This window comes from Nelumbo lutea, chromosome 3 (genome assembly GCF_056320005.1).
Source record: "Nelumbo lutea isolate HS-2025 chromosome 3, American lotus-T2T, whole genome shotgun sequence".
In the NCBI taxonomy this organism is placed as follows: domain Eukaryota; kingdom Viridiplantae; phylum Streptophyta; class Magnoliopsida; order Proteales; family Nelumbonaceae; genus Nelumbo; species Nelumbo lutea.
Genome location: NC_142686.1, coordinates 33,155,158 through 33,179,291, shown reverse-complemented (window position 1 = coordinate 33,179,291; position 24,134 = coordinate 33,155,158). Strand labels below are relative to the sequence as shown.

Below are 24,134 nucleotides of genomic sequence, written 5' to 3'. Positions count from 1 at the left end.
CACCACAAAGAACTAAATGTCATTGTCTAACACCTGGAAAGTGTGAGGAATGGAATGGATCCCTTTGCTTCTCACCTTGAGTCTTGTAAACTGCAACTCTTGCAAAAGTTTAGTTTTGGGATCTACTTCGCAGGTATGCTGAATTCTCTCTTCTGTGATTTCAGCTCTGAAGACTTGTAGTGATGTTGCTGTCATGTCTAAAAGTTGTCGCCCCCTCCTCCTTTTATAAGCTTAAAGGGATCATCCTAATCCCATTAGGAGTTGCTGATCCAAATCATATTTGGATTAGACTTCCCTTTAAGTGATAAGGGTAAACCCTTATCTTATCTATAGATTGGATCATCCTTCTCCTAACCTCATTAGGAGGTTTCCAGATCTGAATCACATTCAGATCTAGACTCTCTGAGTGGATAGGGTTAAGACCCAATCCTATCTGCTAATCCAATTTTAGAATTCGCCCCTTTAATTTAACTGCTTAAATTAGCCCAATTCGAAATGGCCTTTAGGCCCATTAAGGTTATGTGCTCACTTAGCCTTCCTAACTGCTGCCCAGTTGGGCTTCCTTGTATGGCGTGGGACCCAAACATTGATCTACACATCAGCCACATGGGTTCAGCCCAGCCTTTGTTACAAGGTCTGGTCGAATACACTGTTATGGACAGTGCACCCCCTGAAACCCATCACATGGGCTCTATGGGTCCGACACTTACCCTAAGTGGTCCCTGGGCCAAGCCACCTTGTAACACCCAGGAACTGTGGGCATATGCAAGATTAGCCCATCAGGTATTCCCTTCTATGGTTTTACACTTAACCTCTCAACCCATAATAATCAAACACTGCCCGACAAAAGAGGACCTCTCCCTCGGCTGTAAAGAACAGTGCTGCACTCTCTGCTTATATGGATCCCGAGAATTAAAACATTTTGCAAACAATTCGGAAACCATAATATGTATATACTTTTATATCTCATATAAAATATATTTTGCAAAACAAATTTCAACGATTGAAGTCGGTTGCCGGCAATCTTGGTTTTCATCAGAGAGAATGAACCTCCGATCATTACCTTTGTCCAACAAAGGGCTGATCCTGTCACTTTGATCACCCATTCAGATGAATTCTCAGACTGTCCCAACATACCCAGGTTTTGACCCCCGCTAAGGATCTCACTGATTGGTTCATCAAAGACAACCCAATCCGACACCTAGTGCAGTATCATAATCGAGTCTAGGGGTCGGGTGTAACTTTCCAGTTTTGCCCATTAATCTCCAAGGTCCAGGGCAATACTGGAAAATCTGATCCGATTCAGAGATTTAATTAATCCTACACTGCATGTGCCTTGGATCTCACCCTGGCGGCTGAGACAGGCCACCCCAACTAACTTGGTGGCACATCAGTGTCAGCCTTATCAAGATAGGTCTCCCCAGACTAACCCACTGGCTGTGAACATTCTAAACTAACACGAGTCTCATTAAGTGTCCAGTTTAAGGGTATTACACAGAAACATACCACAAAAACATGAATCAAATATATATTTTTATTCATTTACAATAAACCCATAGTGTACATCATTCTGATTGAAGCTAAGGGCATACAAAAACTGTCTAACAACCAGAGCAGCTGATCTGATCAAATTATCCTCTTAGTTCTATTCGTTCCTTTTTCTCTCTTGTTTGTGTGACTGGTAGAAGACTGAATTGGAATCCTACCTAGACTGATTGAAGATTCTTTCCTTTTCCTTGGTTGTATACCAAGGGGATTCATTTCAGATGGGAACATAGATCTCGGAAATTAAGGAAGTCTGTTTTTGGAAGTTTATTAATTGTATTCTCAGCCGAGGGTGTATACCCAGATCATCTGGGTTTATGGATATTACCTACAAGGTTGATAGTGGATCAGCAGTGTAGTTTTCACTTGTTGGTGATTGTTGTGGCTTTGTGTGTACAAACTCAAGACAAGTTCTTTTCTAAACTCCAGTTGATCAGCAACATAGAAAAATTTTTGAAAGGCTAGTTAATATCTCACCAAACCAGCTTTCATTGAAGAATCGATTATCATATAGTGTTCCAAACCTATTGGTGTCGAAACATGTTGACAGATCTGAAAAGTAGAGGTAGTATGGTTCAGTTGGCCTACAGTTTGCCTTTCTTGCACTGGTAGTAATGTTTACTGAGGAAGATATACAAGTGTTTTCCAGGTTAAAAATATCAAAGGAGAAGAAGAGAAGAGGAAGGGAAAAGAAGAAGGGAGAAGAGGAAGAGAGGAGAGAAATTTTGGATTCAAAATCACAAAGCTGGAGGCGCCAGCTATTAGCTTTTATATTAGGGTGACCCAACTAATAATAAAAAAAGTAGAATTACAAAAGTGCCCCCTACAGCACTAAAGGACAGAAATATAAATAAAAAACTGAGAACAACTAACAGATTTCAACACTCCCCCTCAAGTTGGGACATAAATATCAATCATGCCCTACTTGTCACATAAATCATTGTGTCGCAAATGATGTAATCCCTTGGTAAAGATGCTTGCAAGTTGATCTGTGGAACTAATATATGGAATGCACACTTCGCCATTTATAATTTTTTCCCTAATAAAATGCCTGCCAACCACAATAAGTTTAGTTCTATCATGAAACACTAGGTTGCCAGCAATGTTGATAGCAGCTTTGTTATCACAGTACAAGGATATGGGGCCATCAATAGTTAATCACAACTCGTTCAACAAGTTCTTCACCCACATAACTTCAACCACTCCAAAGGACATTGCTCTATAGCTTCAGCATTAGACCTCGCCACAACATTTTGTTTCTTGCTTCTCCACGTGACTAGGTTCCCTCCCACAAAGGTACAATACCCACTAATGGACTTTCTATCATCAACTAATCCGGCCCAATCAGCATCTGTATACACCTCAACCTTCAAGTTACCAGTCTTCTGAAAAAGTAAACCAGCCCTTGGGAACTTCTTTAGGTACCTGAGGATTCTATCAACTACCTCTATGTTTGTAGTCTTAGGAGCATGCATGAATTGGCTATGAACACCCACAGCATAAGCAATGTCTGATCGTGTCATAGACAAACATAAAAGTCTGCCCACAAGTCTTTGGAATTGATTTACATCCTTGATAGGCTCACCTTGACAATCACCTAATCTATGATTTTGATCAATGGGGGAGTCAACAGGCTTAAATTTTTCCTCTATCCTATAATAAATCTAGGATGTAATTTCTTTGAGAAATGAAGATCCCCTTTTTCGAACGAGCCACTTCAATTCCAAGAAAATACTAGGGACCTAGATCCTTCACCTTAAATTGAGTGGCTAGAAACCCCTTTAGTCTATAAATTTCCACCTTCCAGTTGCCTCTGATCACTACGTCATCAACATACACTATCAAGGAGAATAAGAGAAGAAGAGAAGTTTGAAAGAAAAGAGAGCAATAATCTGGCCACCCCCTTCACTTATTATTTATACTAAAATAATAGAACAGTACAAAGACAACTATGCCCTTATAGGGCGGCAAAACATAAAACAACATATATAACACACAAAAACATAATAAAATTTGGACTCACATAACTACTGCGGTCCCCACCTCCTATCTAACAACTAACATAAAACGTCTACTCAGAAAAACATCATAAAACTAATTAATCTTCAACACTCCCCCTCAAGTTGAAACTAAATGTCACACATTCCCAACATGCATAGATCATGTTCAAACTTGTTCTTTGCCACCCCTTTAGTGAGAACATCAACCGACTATAACTCTGAAGAGACAAGAGGCAAACAAACTTCTCTGATTGTTACCCTTTCTCTTATAAAGTGTCTATCAACTTCAATGTATTTTGTCCTATCATGTTGAATTGGATTGTGGGCAATATTGATTGCAGTCTAATTGTCACAGTATAACATCATAGGTTCCTCTGCTTTCACCCCAATCTCACCCAAAAGAGATCTAACCCAAAGAAGTTCCAAGACACCATGAGCCATGGATCTATACTCAACCTCTACACTTGACCTTGCTACAACCGCTTGCTTCTTACTCATTCAGGAGATCAAGTTTCCACCTACAAAGGCACACACTCCTAATGTAGACCTCATGTCATCTAAGCAACCTACCTAGTTTGCATTTGTATAGGATTCCAGCTTCAGATTCTCATGATTTGAGAAGAGAATGCCTCTGCCAGAGTGCTTTTTCAGATATGCAAGTACTCTCCCAATAGTTTCCCAGTGCTGAACTCGAGGTGCATGCATGTACTGATTCACAACACTGACAGTATAAGAAATATCCAGTTGTGTCATATAGAAAATACAATAAGCCCACCATTCTTGGATATCTCCCCACATCTTTTACCAATTCACCATCCACACCATTAATTCTGTGATTTGGATCAATAAGAGTGTCTGTTGGTTTGGTCCCTAGCTTCCCGGTCTCTCACACTAGGTCAAGTACATACTTTCTCTATGAAATGAAGATCCCATGCTTGGATCTTGCAACTTCAATCCCTAAGAAGTATTTGAGCTCACCAAGATCTTTGATCTCAAATTCTTGTTGCAATGATTTTTTGAGATCATCAATCTCCTCTATATCATTTCCTGTTACCACTATATCATCCACATACACAATCAGAATTAACACCAGAGCATCTCTCCTTTTCACAAAGAGGGTGTGATCAGATTGTGTCTATGTGTATCCAAAACGGATGAATGCCCCTCTGAACTTGTCAAATCAAGCCCTACGTGACTGTTTCAGTCCATACAGAGATTTTCTGAGTCTGCACACCTTTTCTTTACCAACATTTTCATAAAAGCATGTTGGAATGTCCATATATACCTCCTCCTGTAAGTCACCATTGAGGAAAGCATTTTTGACATCAAGCTGGAACAAGGGCCATGAATAGGTGGCTGCTAGAGATAAAAGGATACGAATTGAAGTCATCTTAGCTACTGGTGCAAAGGTTTCCAGATAATCAACACCATAGGTCTGAGTATACCCTTTTGCTACCAACCTTGCCTTGTACCTCTCTATCTTGCCATCGGCTTATACTTCGCTGTGAATACCCATCGACATCCAACTGTCTCCTTTTCTAGGGGAGATCAACTATTTCCCAAGTTTAGTTTTTGACCAAAGCATCCATCTCATCTTGCATGGCTGTTTTCCACTCAGCTTTGGAGTGAGCCTCAGTAACATTCTTGGGTATAGACATAGAATCAAGGGAAGAAAAAAAGCACGGTAGGAGGGTGATAAAGCACTGTAGGAAAGATGGTGTGAAATGCAATGGGTTGTACACTTTCTCTTCCCCTTACAAAGTGCAATGGGAAGATCAAGGTCAGTGGGATCAACTGCAACAATGGTGTTAGGGACAGAAACATTATCATCAGAAAACATAACAAGCTCAGGCTCAAGAGGAATACCTGGAACTATATATGCCGAATCTGGAGTTTCAGAAGCACTGACTGAGAGTGGTGTGGGTTGAGGATGTGTTGAGTCGACCAGCATCTGTCGGCACTGATATTGCTGTGAGGCTGCCCGTAGTGGCTCAGGTAATAAAACTAGAGGTGCATATGCTAGTTGAACTAATGGTGTAGGTGGTGGTTGAACTGATGGAGGCACCACAGAAACAAGAAGAGGAACAGATTGTGAGTTCTTCTCCCCAAAACTCTCCCCCTGAGGAGAACCACTCGAGAAGAATGTGGATTCAAAAAAAGTAACATCCATAGTGACAAATCTTCTCCTCAACACTGGGTCATAACAGCAATACCCCTTTTGGTTCTGAGCATACCCAAGAAAAATACATTATTTGGCCTTAGGATCCAATTTCTTGCGATGAGGGCCAAGAATGTAAACAAAAGAAGCACAACCAAAAACCCTCAGAGGTATATAAAATATCTCTCCATCTGAAAAAAGAAGGCTAAATGGCACCTTAAACCCCAAAAACCGTGAAGGAACACAGTTAATCAAATGCACAACTGTAAGAATTGCATCTCCCCAGAACTACACAAGAACTGAAGCACACACCCTAAGACTCCTTGCCACCCCCACAATGTGTTTGTTTTTCCTCTCAGCAACTCCATTCTGTTGCGGTGTATATGCACAACTGCTCTAATGAACTACATCATGTTCTAATAGATACGTGGTCAGGTCCTTCTCAAAGTACTCTCTGGCATTATCTGATCTAAAAGCCTTAGTTCTCACTCCAAATTGTGTGAGAACCATCTGGTGGAATTGTCATACTAAGTTAGGAACCTCATCACGTGATTTCATCAAATATATCCAAGAATATCGTGTATAATCATCCACAAACAAGAGAAAGTAACAGAATCCTCCCATGGAAGGGATTTGATATGGCCCCATACATCAGTGTTAACTATATTAAAAGCAGAAGTACTTCTTTTATTACTTGGTTTAAAAGACTGCCTACAATGCTTTCCTAACTGACAACTCTCACACTCCAAAGTAGATAATTGAACAGACTCAAACAACTTTGGGAAAAAACATTTCAAATAACTAAAAGAAAGATGTCTCAAGCGCTTGTGCCACAGCATAATTTGGTTCACTGACTCTGACCCACTACTACTGTTGTTGCAAACATGATGGCCCTGATGTCTCAGAATCTCATCCAAAAGATAGACTCCATTCACCTCACGACCACTCCCAATCATCTTCTTTGACTCCAGATCCTGCAAAACACAATTACCAGGAAGAAAGGTCACTGAACAATTCAATTTTTTTGTCAAAGAACTAACAGACAATAGGTTGGTATGAAGTCTAGGGACATGTAAAACAGAAAACAAAGTTATATCATTGGCCACTCTAACTGTCCCCTTCCCAGCAATTGGCACATTTGAACCATCTGCTGTAGAGACTTCGTCTCTACCAGAGCACAACTAATAAGAACTAAAAAAGGTAAGGGCATTAGTCATATGCTCAGATGGTCCTGAGTCTATAATCCAGGGAGGTCCCTCCTTACCTGAACTGGATGCAAGATTTGCAACTGCATATTGTTAGAGTTAGCCGAATAAAGGTAGATTAGTCAACTCACCTTGGTTAAGTTATGAGCTTATGTGGCAGTCTTAACAGAGGTTCTCTATCCCATACTTAAGTAGGGGCAATTTAGTCCTTGTACATTTAATTAGAAGCCTAATCACTATTAAGAGGTCGACTGATAGAGTTTAGCTATCAGGTTCGACAATTCTTTCATCTTCTTCTTCTTCTCTTCTTCTTCTTCTTCTTCTCCTTCTCTTTCTTCTTCTCCTTACTGGTTCGGACTACTGTAGCAACAGTAGAAACATGGTATCAAAGCGTGACAACTTCAGTTCGTGACAACTTCAGTTCGTGCTTCAGTTCTCTCCTTTTCTTCTCTGGGCTGTCACTGGAGAAAAGTGGTTCGTCCCAGGCCTGAAACATCACAGCTCTTCTTTTTTCTGGTGCATAGAACCTCCTTTCCTGAGAAAACAACTTTAGTAGTGAATGGTTGGCTGAAGCTCTCAAATGAAGGTTGGTTATCTTTCATTTGTGTGTTGTTGGTATTTCTGGGTTGAAAATCTTCAAGAACTTGAGAGGACTGATCAGAACCTAGAGAACTAGGTTGGTTGTTGCCCTGGTTCTTGGAAAAATTCCAAGAACAGGTTGTGTTTACAGTGACCAAATGGTGTAAGGGTTGCTACTATAGGTGGCCGAATGGTGCAAGGTGTAATGCAATGGTACTAGTTGAGTTTTTGTTGGTCTTGTGGTGCCCTCTTAAAAGCGTTAAAGCAGGTCTGTATTGTGTGTGACAGCTATGGCTGTGTGGTGGTGCTTGTGATGCACAAACTTTGTTGAGTAGTTGTAAGAGAGCTTGCATGTGGTTAGTAAGTGCTGAATTAACGTCGGTGTAGTCTGTGTTTTTCTGTGAAATCAGTAGTGGTGTGGATAAGAACAAAGGCGTGTGTATCTATCATTGTGTTTAGGGACTACTGTAGGTTCTGGACATCAAACTCTTGACAGCAGCACTTAGTTGGTGATTGGGAATTCAGATTAGAGGCAGCATTGAAAGAGTATCATGGCAGCAATGGGAGATGGCTATAGTGATCAGAAACCTAGTGTGGTGGTTTCCTCTGACTATCTAGGTGTACAGATGACCTCAATTAAACTGAATGGTGAGAACTATGTTCCATGGGCCAAGTCAGTGGAAGTTTTTCTCAAGGCAAAGAGAAAAGTGAAGCATGTGAAAGAAGATAAACCACCGGCTGACTCTCCAGGGTTTGATGATTGGGAACAGGAGGATGCTCAATTAGGGCCCAAATATTGGGGGGCTCTACCCTTCCTACACTTGAGGAAGTGTTTGCTCGGCTTCGAAGGATTTCTTTGGGACAGACAGAGAATCCCACACAGTTTGATAGATCAACTTTTGTGACAGCCAGAGGAGGTGGACATGGTACAAAAGGGGGAGGACATGCCTCCCGAGGAGGTCGTGGTGGTTCCATATTTGGCCGTTGTGGTGGTCGTGACTCAGGGGGAGGCCGTGGCAAAGAAAAAGGCAGCTCTACAAGGAAGTGTACCCCCTATGGCAGGGAAGGACATTCCATAAATTTCTGTTATGATCTTCATGGCCGCCCTCCCTCTAAATGGGCCAATCATGTTGTTGTTGGTGGGGTTGATGTCAGTGATAATCAACAGGCAGACCTAACTCCTTCCACATCTACATCTGTTTCCAGAAGGGAGATGATGAGTGTACCGCGTGATGAGTATGAGCGGTTCCTTCAGTCCACTTCACAGCACACTACTGCTACTCTTTCCCACTCAGGTATAGCTTGCCTGTCATCTAAAACCTCTCCTTGGATTATTGACTCTGGAGACTCTAATCACATGATCGGGACTCCAGGTGTGTTCTCTTCTCTCTTTGAAACTTCCACATCCCAAACTGTTACCCTTGCCAATGGTTCCTCCTCTCCCATCTGTGGTGTTGGCAATGTTGACATGGCTTCTCTTTCTTTATCATCTGTTCTATATGTCCCTAAGTTTCCATTCAATCTTATGTCTGTTAGTAAATTAACCAAGACTCTTAATTGTTCTGTTACTTTTTTCCCTTCCTCTTGTGTTTTTCAGGATTTCAGGACAGGGAAGAAGATTGGTGGGGGGCATGAAGCTGGTGGATTGTGTTATCTTGACGGTGGTGGATCGCCAGTTGCACTTCAGACTTCACTCACTCATCTATAGTGGCATTGTCGACTGGGACATCCTTCCCTCAAGGCACTCAAGATACTAGTTCCGTCTTTGAGTCATTTGTCAGTGTTACAGTGTGAGTCGTGTCAGTTTGGGAAACATCGTCATGTTTCCTTCAGTCCTAGAGTTGAAAGTCGTATGTTGAGTCATTTTTCTTTGGTTCATTCAGATGTTTAGGGCCCAATCAAAATAGAGTCTTATAATGGTTACAAGTATTTTGTCACTTTTATTGATGATTGTTCAAGAATGACATAGATTTATTTAATGAAAGAAATGAGTGAATTATTTTCCATTTTTCAAAAATTCCATGCTGAAATACGTACACAATTTGGTGTTCCAATCAAAGTTCATTCAGATAATGATCGTGAATATTTTCTAGCTTCCTTTCAACAGTATTTAAAACAGCATGGCATCATTCATCAAACTTCTTGTGCATCCACTCCTCAACAAAATGGGGTGGCTGAATGGAAGAACCATCATCTCCTTGAAACAGCTCGGTCTATTCTTCATCATATGAGTGTTCCTAAACGGTTTTGGAGTGATGTTGTACTTATTGCGTGTTTCCTCATTAATCGGATGCCCTCCTTTATTCTTCATGGCCGGTCTCCCTTCTCTATCTTGTTCCCCACCTTGTCTCCCTTTCCATTAACACCTCGTATCTTTGGTTGTGTGTGCTTTGTTCACAATCTGAGTCCTGGAATAGACAAGTTGGATGCACGCTCCATTAAGTGTGTCTTTCTTGGCTACACTCGGACTCAAAAAGGGTACAAGAGTTACAATCTCATTATTCGAAAGTGCTATGTCTGTCCTGATGTCACCTTTTTTTAGTTTGTTCCCTTCTTCTCAAGAACTGAAGCATCTTCGTCTCCACCTTTACTTCCTCTTCCTCTTCCGGTCAGTGATCCCGTTCCGGGTGTTCCTGTTGGAGTTGACTCGTCACCTCATCCAGTGCAGATCCCTACTGAACGACCACTAATTCGGCAAGTGTATACACATTAAACGACACCGACCCCTCCTCCAGCTTCTACCTTGTCCGCGGATCCTATCGTTGCTCCTATTGCTGAACCCTCAGGACTTGACCTACCCATTGCCTTACAGAAAGGTAAACGTAGTTCTACTCTCCATCCCATTTCCAATTTTGTTTCAGTATCTCGCCTTTCCGCCTCACATCGCCAGTTTGTTTCACTATTGACATCTATTTCCATACCTAACAATGTCTAAGAAGCTCTTAGTTCACTTGGGTGGAGGCAGGCAATGGAGGAGGAACTCTCTGCTCTTCAGCATACTCACACATGGGAGCTCACTACGCTTCCTCCTGATAAGCATGTTGTGGGTTGTAAATGGGTGTATACTGTTAAATACTTGCCAGATGGTAGTGTGGAGCATCTGAAAGCCAGATTTGTTGCTAAAGGGTATTCACAGTTGTATGGAGTGGACTATATGGAGACCTTCTCTCTAGTGGCTAAGATTAGCTCTGTCCGTGTGTTAATTTCCCTGGCAGTTATGTATGATTGGCCCTTATTTCAACTTGACATAAAAAATGCCTTCCTTCATGGTGACCTTATAGAGGAGGTATATATGGAGACCTCACCTGGGTTTGTTGCTCAGGGGGAGGATGGTAAGGTGTGCAGACTGAAAAAGGCAATTTATGGGTTGAAACAATCGCCCCGTGCTTGGTTCGGGAAGTTTAGTGAAGTGGTGAAGAATTTTGGAATAAAACAATGCCAAGTTGATCACTTAGTGTTCAGCTATGACTTAGAAGCTGGAAAGATTTTATTAGTGGTCTATGTGGATGATATTGTCATAACTGGCAGTGACAAATTGGGGATCGACAAACTCAAGGTCTTTCTGCAAAATCATTTTCAAACAAAAGACCTTGGGACATTGAAGTATTTCTTGGGTATAGAAGTTGCTAGATCAAGACAAGGTATAAACATGTGCCAAAGAAAATATGTTCTCGATCTATTGGACGAAACAGGACTGTTAGGTGCAAAACCGGCTGAGACTCCTATGGATCCAAATGTTAAGTTGAGCAGTGATACAGGGGAAATATTTGATGATCCCGGAGGTATAGACAACTAGTGGGGAAGCTGAACTATTTGACTATCACGAGACCAAACATCTCCTTTGCAGTCAGTGTGGTGAGCCAATTTATGCAGAACCCTCATATATTTCACTGGGATGAAGTTCTTAGAATTGTAATATATTTGAAGGGAGCTCCAGGCCGTGGACTATTGTATAAACCAAGAGGAAAACTTGAAATAGTTGGGTACACTGATGCAAATTGGGCGGGCTCTATGTCTGATAGAAGATCTACCACAGATTACTGCACATTTCTTGGAGGAAATCTTGTGACGTGGAAGAGTAAAAAGCAGACGGTTGTGGCCAGAAGCAGTGCTGAAGCCGAGTACAGAACCATGGCACACACTACATGTAAATTAGTGTGGTTGAGGAATCTCCTACAAGAAATCGGGTTCCACATGGATAAACCTATGAAGTTGTACTGTGACAATAAAGTTGCGCTCCATATCTCATCCAACCCTGTTTTTCATAAGAGAACAAAGCACATAGAGATTGATTGCCACTTTGTGAGGGAGAAGATTCTTACTGGAGAGATAAGCACAGAACATGTAAGCTCAGGTGATCAATGGGCAGATTTGTTTACAAAAGCCTTAAGCTCAGGGAGAGTGAACTATATATGTAACAAGCTGATATTATATGACATATATTCTCCAGCTTGAGGGGGAGTGTTAGAGTTAGCCAAATAAGGGTATATTAGTCAACAAACTTGGTTAAGTTATGAGCTTATGTGGCAGTCTTATTAGAGGTTCTCTGCCCCATACTTAAGTAGGGGCAGTTTAGTCCTTGTACATTTAATTAGAAGCCAAATCACTATTAAGAGGTCGATTGATAGGGTTTAGCTATCAGGTCCGGCAGTTCTTTCATCTTCTTCTTCTTCTCTTCTTCTTCTTCTCTTCTTCTTCTTCTTCTCCTTCTCTTTCTTCTTCTCTTTACTGGTTCGGACTACTGTAACAACAGTAGAAACACATATGAACTACTTGTATGTGCAAAGGAAGTGGTGTAGTTGGCTCCTGCATTCTGCTGTCCATCTAAAGGGCTAGAGCTGGGTGAATCTTTCTTACTCATAAGCTATCCAAACCTCTCCAATTTTGTTCTCACTACTGCTACTACAATGGATTCCCAATCAGTTTGGGAGAGAGGGGCTGGAGAGTCTCCTGTAGTGGTTACATTTGCATTCCCCTCCTTGTTTCTTATCCGAGCAGGCATAAGATTTGGATGAAGCTTCCAACAAGTGTCCCTGGTATGCTTAGGCTTCTTGCAATAATCACACACCAAGTCCTTATCTTCCCTTCTAGTCTCACTACTCCCCCTGTCTCCATTCGGCTTAGGTTTTGTTGTACCAACCATAGCCGACCGGTCAATCCCGGGCTGTCTCAGCATTACATTCCTCCTACTCTCCTCTCCATAGACAAAAACATAGGCCTGAGAGAGTGTCACACCCTCCCTAGAAAGAATATGCTGCCTAGCAATGTCAAATTCAAGGTTCAGCCCTGACAAGAACTCAAAAACCCTATTCTTCTCTACCAGTTTGTGATAAGTTGTTGCATCATTTACACTTTCCCATACCACAGTTTCTAAGTGATCTATTTCCTGCCATAGGGTTTTTAGCATGGAGAAATACACAACAAGAGGTTTTTCTCCCTGTTTCATACTTATCACCTGATTTCTTAACTGATAGGCTCTGGCTTCATTTTGCTTCTGAGAGTAGGTTCCAGTCACTCCATCCCAAATCTCCTTAGCAGTATTAGCCCATAGGAAATTTTTTGAAATAGAATTACACAGCCAGGACATTACCATGTAATTCTCTTGCACCCATCGGGAAGAATCTGTATCAGGTTTCTTCTCCTCCCCAGTGAGATACCCTAATTTTCCACAGGCACCAATAGCCATCTTAGCTGATTGTGCCCACTCCAAATAATTTATACCATCAAGTTTTACTGTAGTAATGATCCCAGACCCAAAAATATCACTACTACCTCCCACACCCAGTCCCACAGTACCGGTAGATTTCATCTCCGTATTCCAACTCTCCATTTTACTTCAAACAGTTCAACAGTAAGAAAAAATTAGATTGGAGACCTTCAAAAAATAATTTAATATCACACACAGAAACCAACCCTTCCAGAAGAAGAAAACCCTAGCTGGAGGAAAATCTCTCTCCTCCCAGTAGAGAGAAAAGTGAATCGATCACTCCGAGAGGCCTAGAAAATTCTAGAAACCAAACCACCCTCTTCAGAAAATCAAAAGAAAACTAACAATACCTAGGCGCCCAAGATCAGATCAAAAACAAAGAGTCCAACTTTTCTGGGACTCCAGTTCTTCCTGATTTTGATGTCGAACAGTAGATCACCTTCCTGATGTCTAGATCCCACCAAAAACTCCAAGAACTGGGCAATCTATAGCAGATCGATCAGTCCTTTACTACTTCATGCAGTCGGCTGATCTAAGACTGCATGAGAATGTTTCAAGAAACCCTAATCGATGCTATGATACCAAGTAGGAATCTGCTGAATTAAAAAATATGAAAGAAAGTAGTTTCTTGAAGAGAGAAGGAAGAGAGAAGGAGAAGAAGAGAAGAAGAGAAGTTTGGAAGAAGAGAGAGCAATAATCTGGCTGCCCCCTTCACTTATTATTTATACTAAAATAATAGACCAGTACAAAGACAACTATGCCGTTATAGGGCGGCAAAACATAAAATAGCATATATAACACACAAAAACATAATAAAATTTGGACTCACATAACTACTGTAGTCTCCACCTCCTATCTAACAACTAACATAAAACATCTACTCAGAAAAACATCATAAAACTAATTAATCTTCAACACCTCCAAAACCCACTTACCTGGGTAGAAGAGAGGATCACACAACCCACAGAAGAAGAAAGATCCGTCTTCACAGCATCAGAGTTCCCTCCCTTTAAGGGTTTCTTGGCACACAACCAAGGAAGAAGAGAAGAGGACTAGTAGAACCCCCTTCAGATCAGTCTGATCTACTTCTTGATCAGATTTGATCCACAGCAAGGTGAAGTCAAAAAATGAAGGATTGAGAAGACTTATCGCACTCTTTCTAACCTCAGAAAACCCGCTCTGATACCATTTTTCCAGGTTAAAGATATCAAAGGAGAAGAAGAGAAGAGGAAGGGAGAAGAGAGAATTTTTGGATTCAAAATCACATAGCTGGCAGCGCCAGTTATTAGCTTTTATATTAGGGCGACCCAACTAATAATAAAAAAAAAAAGTAGAATTACAAGAGTGCCCCCTGCGGCACTAAATGACAGGAATATAAATAAAAAACTGAGAACAACTAACTGATTTCAACAACAAGAGTGTATAGGCTTCTGTGATTATTCAAATGACTTGTTTCTCAGTAGTTGTATGTGGTGATCGATCTGTGTTAACAGATCTGTAACTTAACAGAGTTGTGATTGGTTAATCTAGGTTACTCTAAGACCTTGTAGCAGTGATAAATATGGCAACTGAAGATTCAGCCACGTCTATCATTTCGGGTACACAACATATTGGAGTCAAGGTACAGATAACATGCTTGTTCCTATCTACATTACACCCCTAGATGGTCTCAGTTATCTGGTGTGGTCTAAAGGTATAAAGTTGTTTGAGAGAGAGAGAGAGAGAGAGAGAGAGAAGAAAACTCAGGTACCTCAATGGAACAATTGTAGAACCCCAAGAAAGTGGTCCTCTTCATGACAGGTAGTGGGAACAAGAAAATTACATAATCATACCCTGGTTATTGACCTCAATACAGCCTTCTCTGAGAAAGAACTTCATGTGGACTGAAAAGACAAAGGAGATTAGGGACCAAACAAAGGCTGCATACTGAACAAAGACATCATGCCAGGGTAATATCAGTTACAGGTGGAGTCTTCATCTTGTAAGCAAGGGGACTGTTGTTACGAGTGTTTACATGTGTATTATTTTATTATGTTATGTAATGGGGTATACTTGTACTTTCACCTCCCCTTACGACACCCTAATATAGAAGTTAGAGTGGACACCACCACTGATATCTTTTTGCTCCAATTTTTGTTTTTTCTCTGCTGACTGCTGTATTCTTCTTTTCATTCTTATTCAAATTAGATGGTATCAGAGCAGGTTTTGACAAGGATTTGAAGTTCGTGTGACTTTTCCTTCTCCCTCCTTTAATCTGTTTTCCTTTGAGAAGGGTGGAACTTACTACATCTGGACTAGAGTTGATTGGGTAAGGTAGTCCCTCCTATTTTTTCTTTTTCCTTTTGGTCATAGTACCAAAAGGTTCATAGTTTTCAGTGTCTTTCACTGAGGAGAGGTATAAGGATTTGGAGAAGTTCTCCCTCTATTGATTGATGCTTTCTTGATCTCAAACTCCCTCAGCCTGGTTCTATGGCCTGTTTATGGATCCCCTACAAGAGTTTTGTTGAGATTAGTAGTATCACTAAATCTCAAAATTGTTATATAACCTTTCTTCCTACTTGTGTTTTTCAGGATTTGGTTTCAAGGAAAACAATTGGTAGGGGACATATCTCTGTCGTGGATGATGGTGCTAGTCTGGAGGCATATAAATCCCCTCTATTTTCTATTCCTCATCATACCTTTGGGATTGAGTGCAATGTTTATGACCCCTCTCCTTCACAAGTAACTTGATGCTAAGTCTATTCCATGTATCTTCCTTGGTTATTCTTCTACTCAAAAAGGGATTAAGTGTTAGATCTTGTGTCTCGGATGTTATATGTTTCCTGGAAGAATCTTTTTTAAGTCTCTGCCTCTTCTCAGGGGGAGAAATGTTGCAGTGATGAGAGGTAGATTCAGTTACCCTTGTCTATTCCTACTTCTCATCCTCAGCAGCAACCTCTTCAGGTCCATTCTCATCACCAGAAGGATCAGCATATATCCCAAAGTAATATAAGATACTAGGCATATTTAAAAGCTTGAAAAGGTGGACATGTTTAATATTTATGCTCAGCTTTTTTTGAAGATAAATAAAGAAGACAATTAATTGAAAAGAAGAGTAAGATACATCATCTTAGTGACAGCATCACCACAAAAATGACATAAAAAAAAAATCACTGATCCAAAGATACAAAAAACAGAGTATGCAAAAAAATCTTCTCCAAAATCTTCTTTCCTGAGGCCTTCAAATTCTGGAATAATTAAAACCCAACCAATTATCTTCAAACTGATTGACGCCCCATAATTCTTCATATTTACACTCAGCTTGAAGGGGAGTTATGAGATGATTGAGTGATACTAGGGGTATTTTACTCTTTGTTGCTGGGCTGATTACGTGAAGCTTATTAAGTGGCATCATTGTAATGGTATCATTCTTATATTTAAGTCAATGACAAGGACATAAGATCCAAGATAGATTCTCAACCCATTCATGACAATACTTCTTTTCCTCTTCTTATTCTCCTCTTTCTCTTCACACAAGGCACCCCAACCACAAGTGATTTGAAAGTAAATTTGGGTAAGAGCTGCATTGCTGAATCTAGATTCCAGAATTTAGAAAAGGAAGTTGTAAGGTTTGCTGAGATTTTGGGATTCTATTCCTGGAAAATATCCATCTGTTTGATGGTTCAACATATCCAATCAATCTGCTTCGTTGTCCTACACAATGTCAAAAGTTTTTTATGATCAGGACCATCAGGTGTTCAGCTTAAAATGATTTTCCACCAGCTGTCTGAAATAAACCAGATAATACAACAGTTATAAAAGCAGTACTGAATATTTCTCCTGAAAATAATATTGTATTGTGTGGTGCTCATTGGAATCAATAAAAATGAGATGATAATATTAGTAAATCACATGTGAATAAATTCAGTTGCATCCTTCCAAGTACCTTTTTGTCAGTACTTCCACCTGACTGCTAATTTTTTGAAAGGTAGGCAACTTTTTACGTAGATGGAGCAACCTCAAGGAGCTGTTCATACAATCAAAGAACCCTGTCATGGTCTTGTATCTGAAGACAGAAGACAACCAGTGGTTAGAATGAACTCCAATGATACACAATGCAAGACAGAAGCCTCTGAAGCACCTACTCATCTGAGAGTTCAAATGCTTCATCTTTCAGTAATTCTCTCTTCAAAGGCTGGGTGCTCTTCACTGGTGTCCAAGATCCAATATCATCTACTGAATCGTGGTTCTCGACACGTTGTTTGTTTTGCATGTGAACAACAGATAAATCACTTAATTTTTCCCCTACAGCAGGAATTTTTTGACACTTGGAATCCAAGGTATCTTTAATGCCTTCATCACATATTTTCTCTTCCATGTTCTGCAGTAATAATAGAGTAGCAAGCTGGAAAACACAAATAGTATAATTGTCAATCCAGTAGATTTTGAAATATCAAAACAGCAAGAATAGTTGATAGTACAAAAGTAAAAGTAGGAAGGCCCTACAAAGAGAAATGTCTGAAAAGCAAAGTGAAGCTGCCCAGCTGCAAAAGAAGCAAAGTTTTTTTCTTCAATAAAAGAAGGGTGCATACAAGTAAGGAAGTTTTGAAGGAAACTAAAGAACATGAAAAGCATATGAAATCTCTCCTGAATGATGATAAAATTGACTCTCAAAAGCAGAAAACAAAGAATGAAAAAAGTGAGAAAACAGCAGGTGATGGAGGATGCGCAAGAAACTAACATGTTAGTTTCCTGTTGATAGATATCAGTGAAACACCTTATCTACTCCGTACACTTTATTTGTTTCTGTTGAGGAATAACAAATCCAAGACATAAAGTCAATTGCCAATGGAGAATATAAAAGGAAAATATAAAATAAAGCAATACATGGAGTATACAGAGATTCTCTCAACCCTGAAGTTCTGTGTTTATTTCAATCAATCAGAATCATACCTAAACCCTGAAGCACTGTATTTGTCTCAACCTTCGTTGAGTATCCAAAACTCCATCAGCACCAAATAAAGCAACACATTGATTATAGGGTTTTTTTGTTCAGCAAGAGTAGAATTTATTAAATAGTTATTAAAACTACAGGTTACATTTCTGTGGGTAGATCACCCACACCCAAGAAAACATCAAAATAAAGCCAGTATTCAATCCCACAACTCATACATTTTAGCCCAAAACAATCTAAATGATTAGCACTTATACTTATTTTTAAACAATGATAACTGTTTATCATGTTTGTTGGTAAGAGAGAATCCTTTGTAGTGCAACCAAACTAATAGTGAACCTCTCCCAAAGATCATGTTTTAACCTATGGCTGTGCTTAGCATCAACTGTTGCACTAGGACAGGCATATAGATTCCCAGAACTTTCCACCAAGACAATAATCACTAAGTAAGGTCCCGCCGTAATTGGATCTGTTGTCCAGAACTTTCCACCAAGACAAGAATCACTAAGTAAAATCCCACCCTAATTGGCTTTGCTGTCCAGAACTTTCAAGACATTGTTTCTCTTTGCATGCTTTAATTTACATCAGGTCATCGGCTACTCATTCCATCTGAATTGTGATTACTTGGTGTAAGAACTAGAATAATGCCTACTGACTCAAGGAAACATTGACCTGACCAAGTAGGCCCCAGAATTTATGCCAGCAGCCATGCATTTACATTTATGATTAGGCATGAATAAAACAAAATAACAGAGTTAAAATCTGAAAGACCAGCATTAGATGCACGAATATAATCCATGGATGCTTATGGAACTCTAACATAACATCTAAGAAAGAACTAGCCATGATAAGTGGACGCGGCAAACCATCCCCTATTCCCAAATAAAATAATTGCTCAGGTCGAATGGGTTCAAGGTCTTAAAAAAAGTACTGCATAAAAGAAGAAATAGTGAGAAAAAATACCGCAACAGATACGAAACAGATAAAGAAGAGGTCTGGCAACAACTGATCAAGGAAATCAACTCTTAGGAGACTAGAGTACGTATGGGCTACAGAGTCGTCCGGTGCATATACCGGGCTAGAAAGGAATTTCGATGCATGAAGTTTATACAAAACAAACTCATTAATCAAGTCTCATGTAGTTCTAAAAGGAATCCTAAATGTATACTTCGATCACCCGTCATGGAGGATGCGCAAAACAACAGAGGCGCAAAAAAAACAGCCTGGTTTTTTACTACACACCAACTAATCAGATACGCAGAACAGAGGAACAAAAACCAAACTGGTTTCATTTCTCGCAACCCAGGTCGGGAGAAATAGGCGCAAAACAGAGTATGGAATTAACAGAGTATGGTTTCTAGTAAGGAAGTTGGGAAAAAGAAACCATACCTGTGTAAATGACAGTGGTCGGAAAAATAGACGTCTGAGGTTGCTGTGTTCACCGTCGTTCGTCGTCGATCCAATGTTCACCTTGAGCTCCCTGGGTCGTGCGCGGTAGCGAGAAATCGAAGGAATGAGGAACCAATTAAGGTTTCGAGTTTATCATGTTAAGCATGAATTTTTCTACTTCCGCTCAAATTATCAGGTGAAACACTTCTTAGCGCGCCTCTTTCCTTTTTAGAAATTATGTATTATGTGACCGTTTTGCCATCAAGTTTCCGCCCTATTTCCTTTTAGGTTACCATTAACAGCAAGGGTCATTTACTTCACTCCGATCTCATACCCACTATTTATTCCCACATCTATACCCACGGAACATTACCGCCATGTAGAAGCATCTCCCTGTGAAAGGTCCCATTACATTTGAGTAGAGATGTGAGAACAACTAATGCGGAGCACCATTTATTTACCGTTACCAACCGAACTCTACGTGTTTTCTGGGCGTGAGCATTTTTTGGGACTGATTTTTTAATAAAAAAACTCATGTTCCTAAGACTCGCTTTATTTTTGTTTAGGAATATTTCTACCACATAAGCAGTGAATAATACTAAGCTGTTTGACTGTTGGATAGAGTGATTTTTATCACAGTTTTTCATGTATATACACATATAAGATGATACACACTAATATCATACTAAATTATATCTAGATTAATTAGATGATTATTTTATAATATCTGGCCTACAAATTTAAATCCAATGGTATAACACTATTATTTGGCAGCCCAGTCCTCAAACTTATAATATGAGGGGGGAAAGGACCGCTCTTTTTGAGAGAGAGAGAGGGAGAGAGTTCTAAACAAGTAGACAGACCGTATAGCACTATCATTTGGCACTTGAAGGATGACGTGGCAAATTCAAGAAGCTAATCGTATATACGAATACGATGCTTTGGATGGGCTGTTGGGCCTTTTTTTTTCCTCAACCCAGCCCAGCCCAGCCCAACTCAGTGTAATGTGTCGATCCCGGTCTTGATAAACTAGCCACATCACATGATATTATTTGGGCCAAAATTCGTCAGGTCAAGAGAGTGATGCACGCTCTACTTAATACTTATAGTGCGTCAAAGCGAAGTGCTCGGTAGAGCCTATTCTCTGCAAGTGTAAATCAATCCCGTTCTCAGAAGATTAGTCGAAGGCGCAATGGAGGACCTGCAAAGCAAACAACAAGAAGATGAACAGAAGCTAGAGGAAGTCTGTAAAAAGGGCGTATGTGGAGTAGTTCCTAAATCAGTAAGCATGGCTGATTCAGGATTATTTGTTATTCTTTAGTCTAACTCAATCACGAGAAACATCGAATTCACGGATCTTAGGATTTTTGTAAGAATACTTGATGCCCCAATGGAGAAAAGATTCTGGGCGTGGGGAGCTAAAATGGTAAGTGGGGTAGGAATATCCAAAGTTCAAAATATTGATATGCCCTGAATCGGTCAGACCCCGATACATCCACTGCATGGGCATATCAGAAGGGTCCCAAAACGATATGTATCGGCCGATACAAAAGAGGAGGAGGAAGAAGAACCGATTTGGGAAAGAGCTTATAGAATCAGAGTATTATTCGATGTCATAAACCCTTTAGTCTTGGGCATTTGACAGTGAAGAAGATGGCACGGAAGTTTGGTATTTATTCCAATATGAGCTACTAGTCTTCTATCATCGGTGTGGTTATCTGGGCCATCGTGAATTCAACTGTACAAGGATCTCAGATGCACAATTTGTTTTGTTGACCAACTAACTGAGAGAATGATGAACCGTTCAATGGATCCAAGAAAAGAAGGGAGTTTTTTTGGTGAATGGCTAAGGGTAAACCCAGAAGAGGATGCCTTCAGAGTCATTAACAAAACGACCAAAGAAGAAACTCAGTCAGACGGCTAGGCCTGATAAGCCCTTTGATAAAAATGATGAAGAGCAGGGTCGGGTTTTTAGGAAGGCGTTACCGGATTGCTCACCGGAAAGAACTATCCGAAACCCAAATACTATCCAAGCAATGCCAGTGCAAGTGAAAGGAAAAAAAAAAAAAAGACGAGTTTCAAAGAAAAAACGAGTTTAGACAGAAAAAGAAAAATAATTCTAGAAACAAACCTCTTCGGGCGACGACCAACCTCTTCCGACGACGGCAGTGACGAAGATAACTTTCGGCGAGCAGAGATTATAGAGGCTCTGTGAGAGAAGATAATGTTCGGCGGTAAGAAGGAAGAGGACCGATTTTCATTCTAACTTTAATGTTCTCGTGGGCCGGAAGCACTGGAACATTCCCACTAATGCCAATTCATATTATGTATGATAACACTATTCACCAGCTCAGTTAACCGTTGGGAGCAACAGTTCATCGATGCATGAAATGTCAAATTTGACGTTTCATGCATGTCCCGATTTATGAGACAAACCTGATTTTCAAGGGCTTTTTCAAAAAACACCTTAACCAAATAATGAATATATGGGCGTTTGTTGAAACGCCTATGTGGGTTCGACGTGGCACCAATTTTTTAAAAAAACGATCAAGGTTCCAAACATCCCTTAATTCTTTCAAATTTCACATAAAGGCCTGTCTAATTCACTGTCTTGATTTCCCCCGCCCCCCCCCCAAAATGCCACATTGGAAATATCGGTGCTTCAAGAAAAAGGTAACATGCTTACAACCATTTTTCTATAAAAAGCAATGTTCCAAATCACGCCTTGAAAATTGAGAAGGCATGATCTAGGGAAACATCGAATTCAACATTTTCTCAAATTGGAGTTTGTTGCTTCCAACGAGGATATGATGTGGCAGTGACATGGATTTCTTATAATGAGTATTGGTGATGAAAACATATATGGAGCATTGGTACCAAATAGAATGTGTTGTTGTTACCCTATGAAATGCCCTACCTGGCAACAATATTTCAAAAAAAAAAAAAATAACACTGCTTTCTAAGAAAATAATGCCTCCAACCTACACATATACAACACCACATCATCTATGCCAAGCATATACAAAATATCCCAAACCCCCTTTTGTAAAGCCATAAAAGTCCTAATTAAGCAAACTCCCAAACATGGCAAAGAAGGAAAAACAAAACCACCTCCCTATAGACAAATAGGATGCATCCTAAAATTCCTATTGTTTATGGAAAAGTATTGCTTTGCTTATTGCTTATGCCATGTTTGGGAGTGCTTAAAAACAAGTGTTTATTTGGGTCATTAAGCTCTTATTGGTATTTGGGAAATAAGCGCAAAATAAGTGTTTATTTTAAAAATAATAAGCCTTATTTTTAAACCAAATTTCTGGCTTTTTTAAGTGCTTATACAATAAGCACTTATTCAATTTTTTTCTAGAATTATCCCTAATTGAATTTTAAAATACCACTTATAAAATTACCAAGTTGAAATTTATATAAGTACTTTCGTAAAAGTGTTTTTGTAAAAGTACTTTTAGAAAAATGTTTTCATAAAGTACTTTCATAAAAGTGTTTTTATAAAAGTAATCTAATAAAAATACTTCCATAAGGGTATATTTTAAAATTTTGAAAGAAAATGAAGGACAAAATAGTCACAAATGCTTATTTTAAGTGCTCATTGGAAAAAAAAATGCTACCAAACACTTAATATGAAATAAGTGCTTATTTTAAATAAGCACTTGAAAAAGTTGGATGCTAAATGCAAATAAGTGTTTATTCAAATAAATACATGTTTTTTAGCACTTATAACTTAAGCACTTCCAAACATGGCCTTAATGTTTTTTTTTTGAGTAATTTTTTTTAAACCACCCCTATTATTTAGCTAATTAACAAATTATACCATTACTGTTTAACTATTATCTTAAACTACCCCTATTGCTTTTAACAATTGACTAACTCTACCTCTTTCGTTAGCTCCCTTGATGTTTCGTCAAAACTCATACACATGTGACACCACGTGGCGTATAATTTTTTGAAACCCATCCCCCTCCTCCTCCTTCTTCTTCTTATTCCTTTTAGTAGTGGCAAACCGAGCTCTTCACACCTTATTCTTCAACTTTTGCCATAAGAATATACTAAATAAAAAGAATTAAATAAAATAAGCAAACACCAATGTATACTTTTTTTAAAACCCATTTTTACCCTTATTCTTCTTCTTCTTCCTTTCAATTGTGCCAAACCGAGCTCTTCACACCTTCTTCAACTTTTGCCATAAGAATTTACTAAATAAAATAAGCAAAAGTTATTTGTGAATATAAATTTATGATCTTGGAAAACTACAATCAAAGGCCACCTCACTTTCACAAAATACTCTTAGCTATGAAAATTGAAAAAAAAAACAAAAAACAAAACAAAGAGTAGGAAAACCCAATTGAGAAAGAATCACGGAGACGCTAGGAGAGGATCCTTACGTGGTGGGTTCTTATGCAGTAAACTATGTTAGATCTTAGAGGTCGGTCTGCAAGACGTCGAGGGATACGATAACACCAACCAACTTAAACTCTAGAAGAACATTGAACAGTCGCAGCAAACAGACGATGGGTCTCAGCAACACCGAAGCCTTGCCAGAGTCGCGGCAAATAGATCATGGGTCTCAGCAACAAAAGCGGCGGCCATCTCTGTGGCGAATTTG

At 39.7% G+C, this 24,134-nt stretch overlaps 1 protein-coding gene across 6 annotated transcripts in view; it reads right to left on the bottom strand.

Moving 5' to 3' along the window:
* The window catches only part of LOC148864106 (CDT1-like protein a, chloroplastic), a 63,434-nt gene extending 41,558 nt beyond the window's left edge, over positions 1-21,876 (bottom strand). For 2 of the 6 annotated variants that reach the window (XM_088974482.1, XM_088974479.1), the window contains exons 1-6: positions 21,648-21,816; positions 19,517-20,717; positions 17,915-17,979; positions 17,680-17,717; positions 17,319-17,578; positions 17,120-17,239 (exon numbers count right to left, since the gene is read on the bottom strand). In XM_088974482.1, coding sequence (XP_088830608.1) covers positions 17,120-17,239; positions 17,319-17,551 — 353 coding nt within the window. In that variant the 5' untranslated portion in view covers positions 17,552-17,578; positions 17,680-17,717; positions 17,915-17,979; positions 19,517-20,717; positions 21,648-21,816. Of the gene's footprint in view, positions 1-17,119; positions 17,240-17,318; positions 17,579-17,679; positions 17,718-17,914; positions 17,980-19,516; positions 20,718-21,647 lie in introns of those variants that run through there. The other 4 variants (XM_088974484.1, XM_088974481.1, XM_088974480.1 and 1 more) reach the window with 3 other exon arrangements.
* Between the last annotated feature and the right edge of the window lie 2,258 nt (positions 21,877-24,134).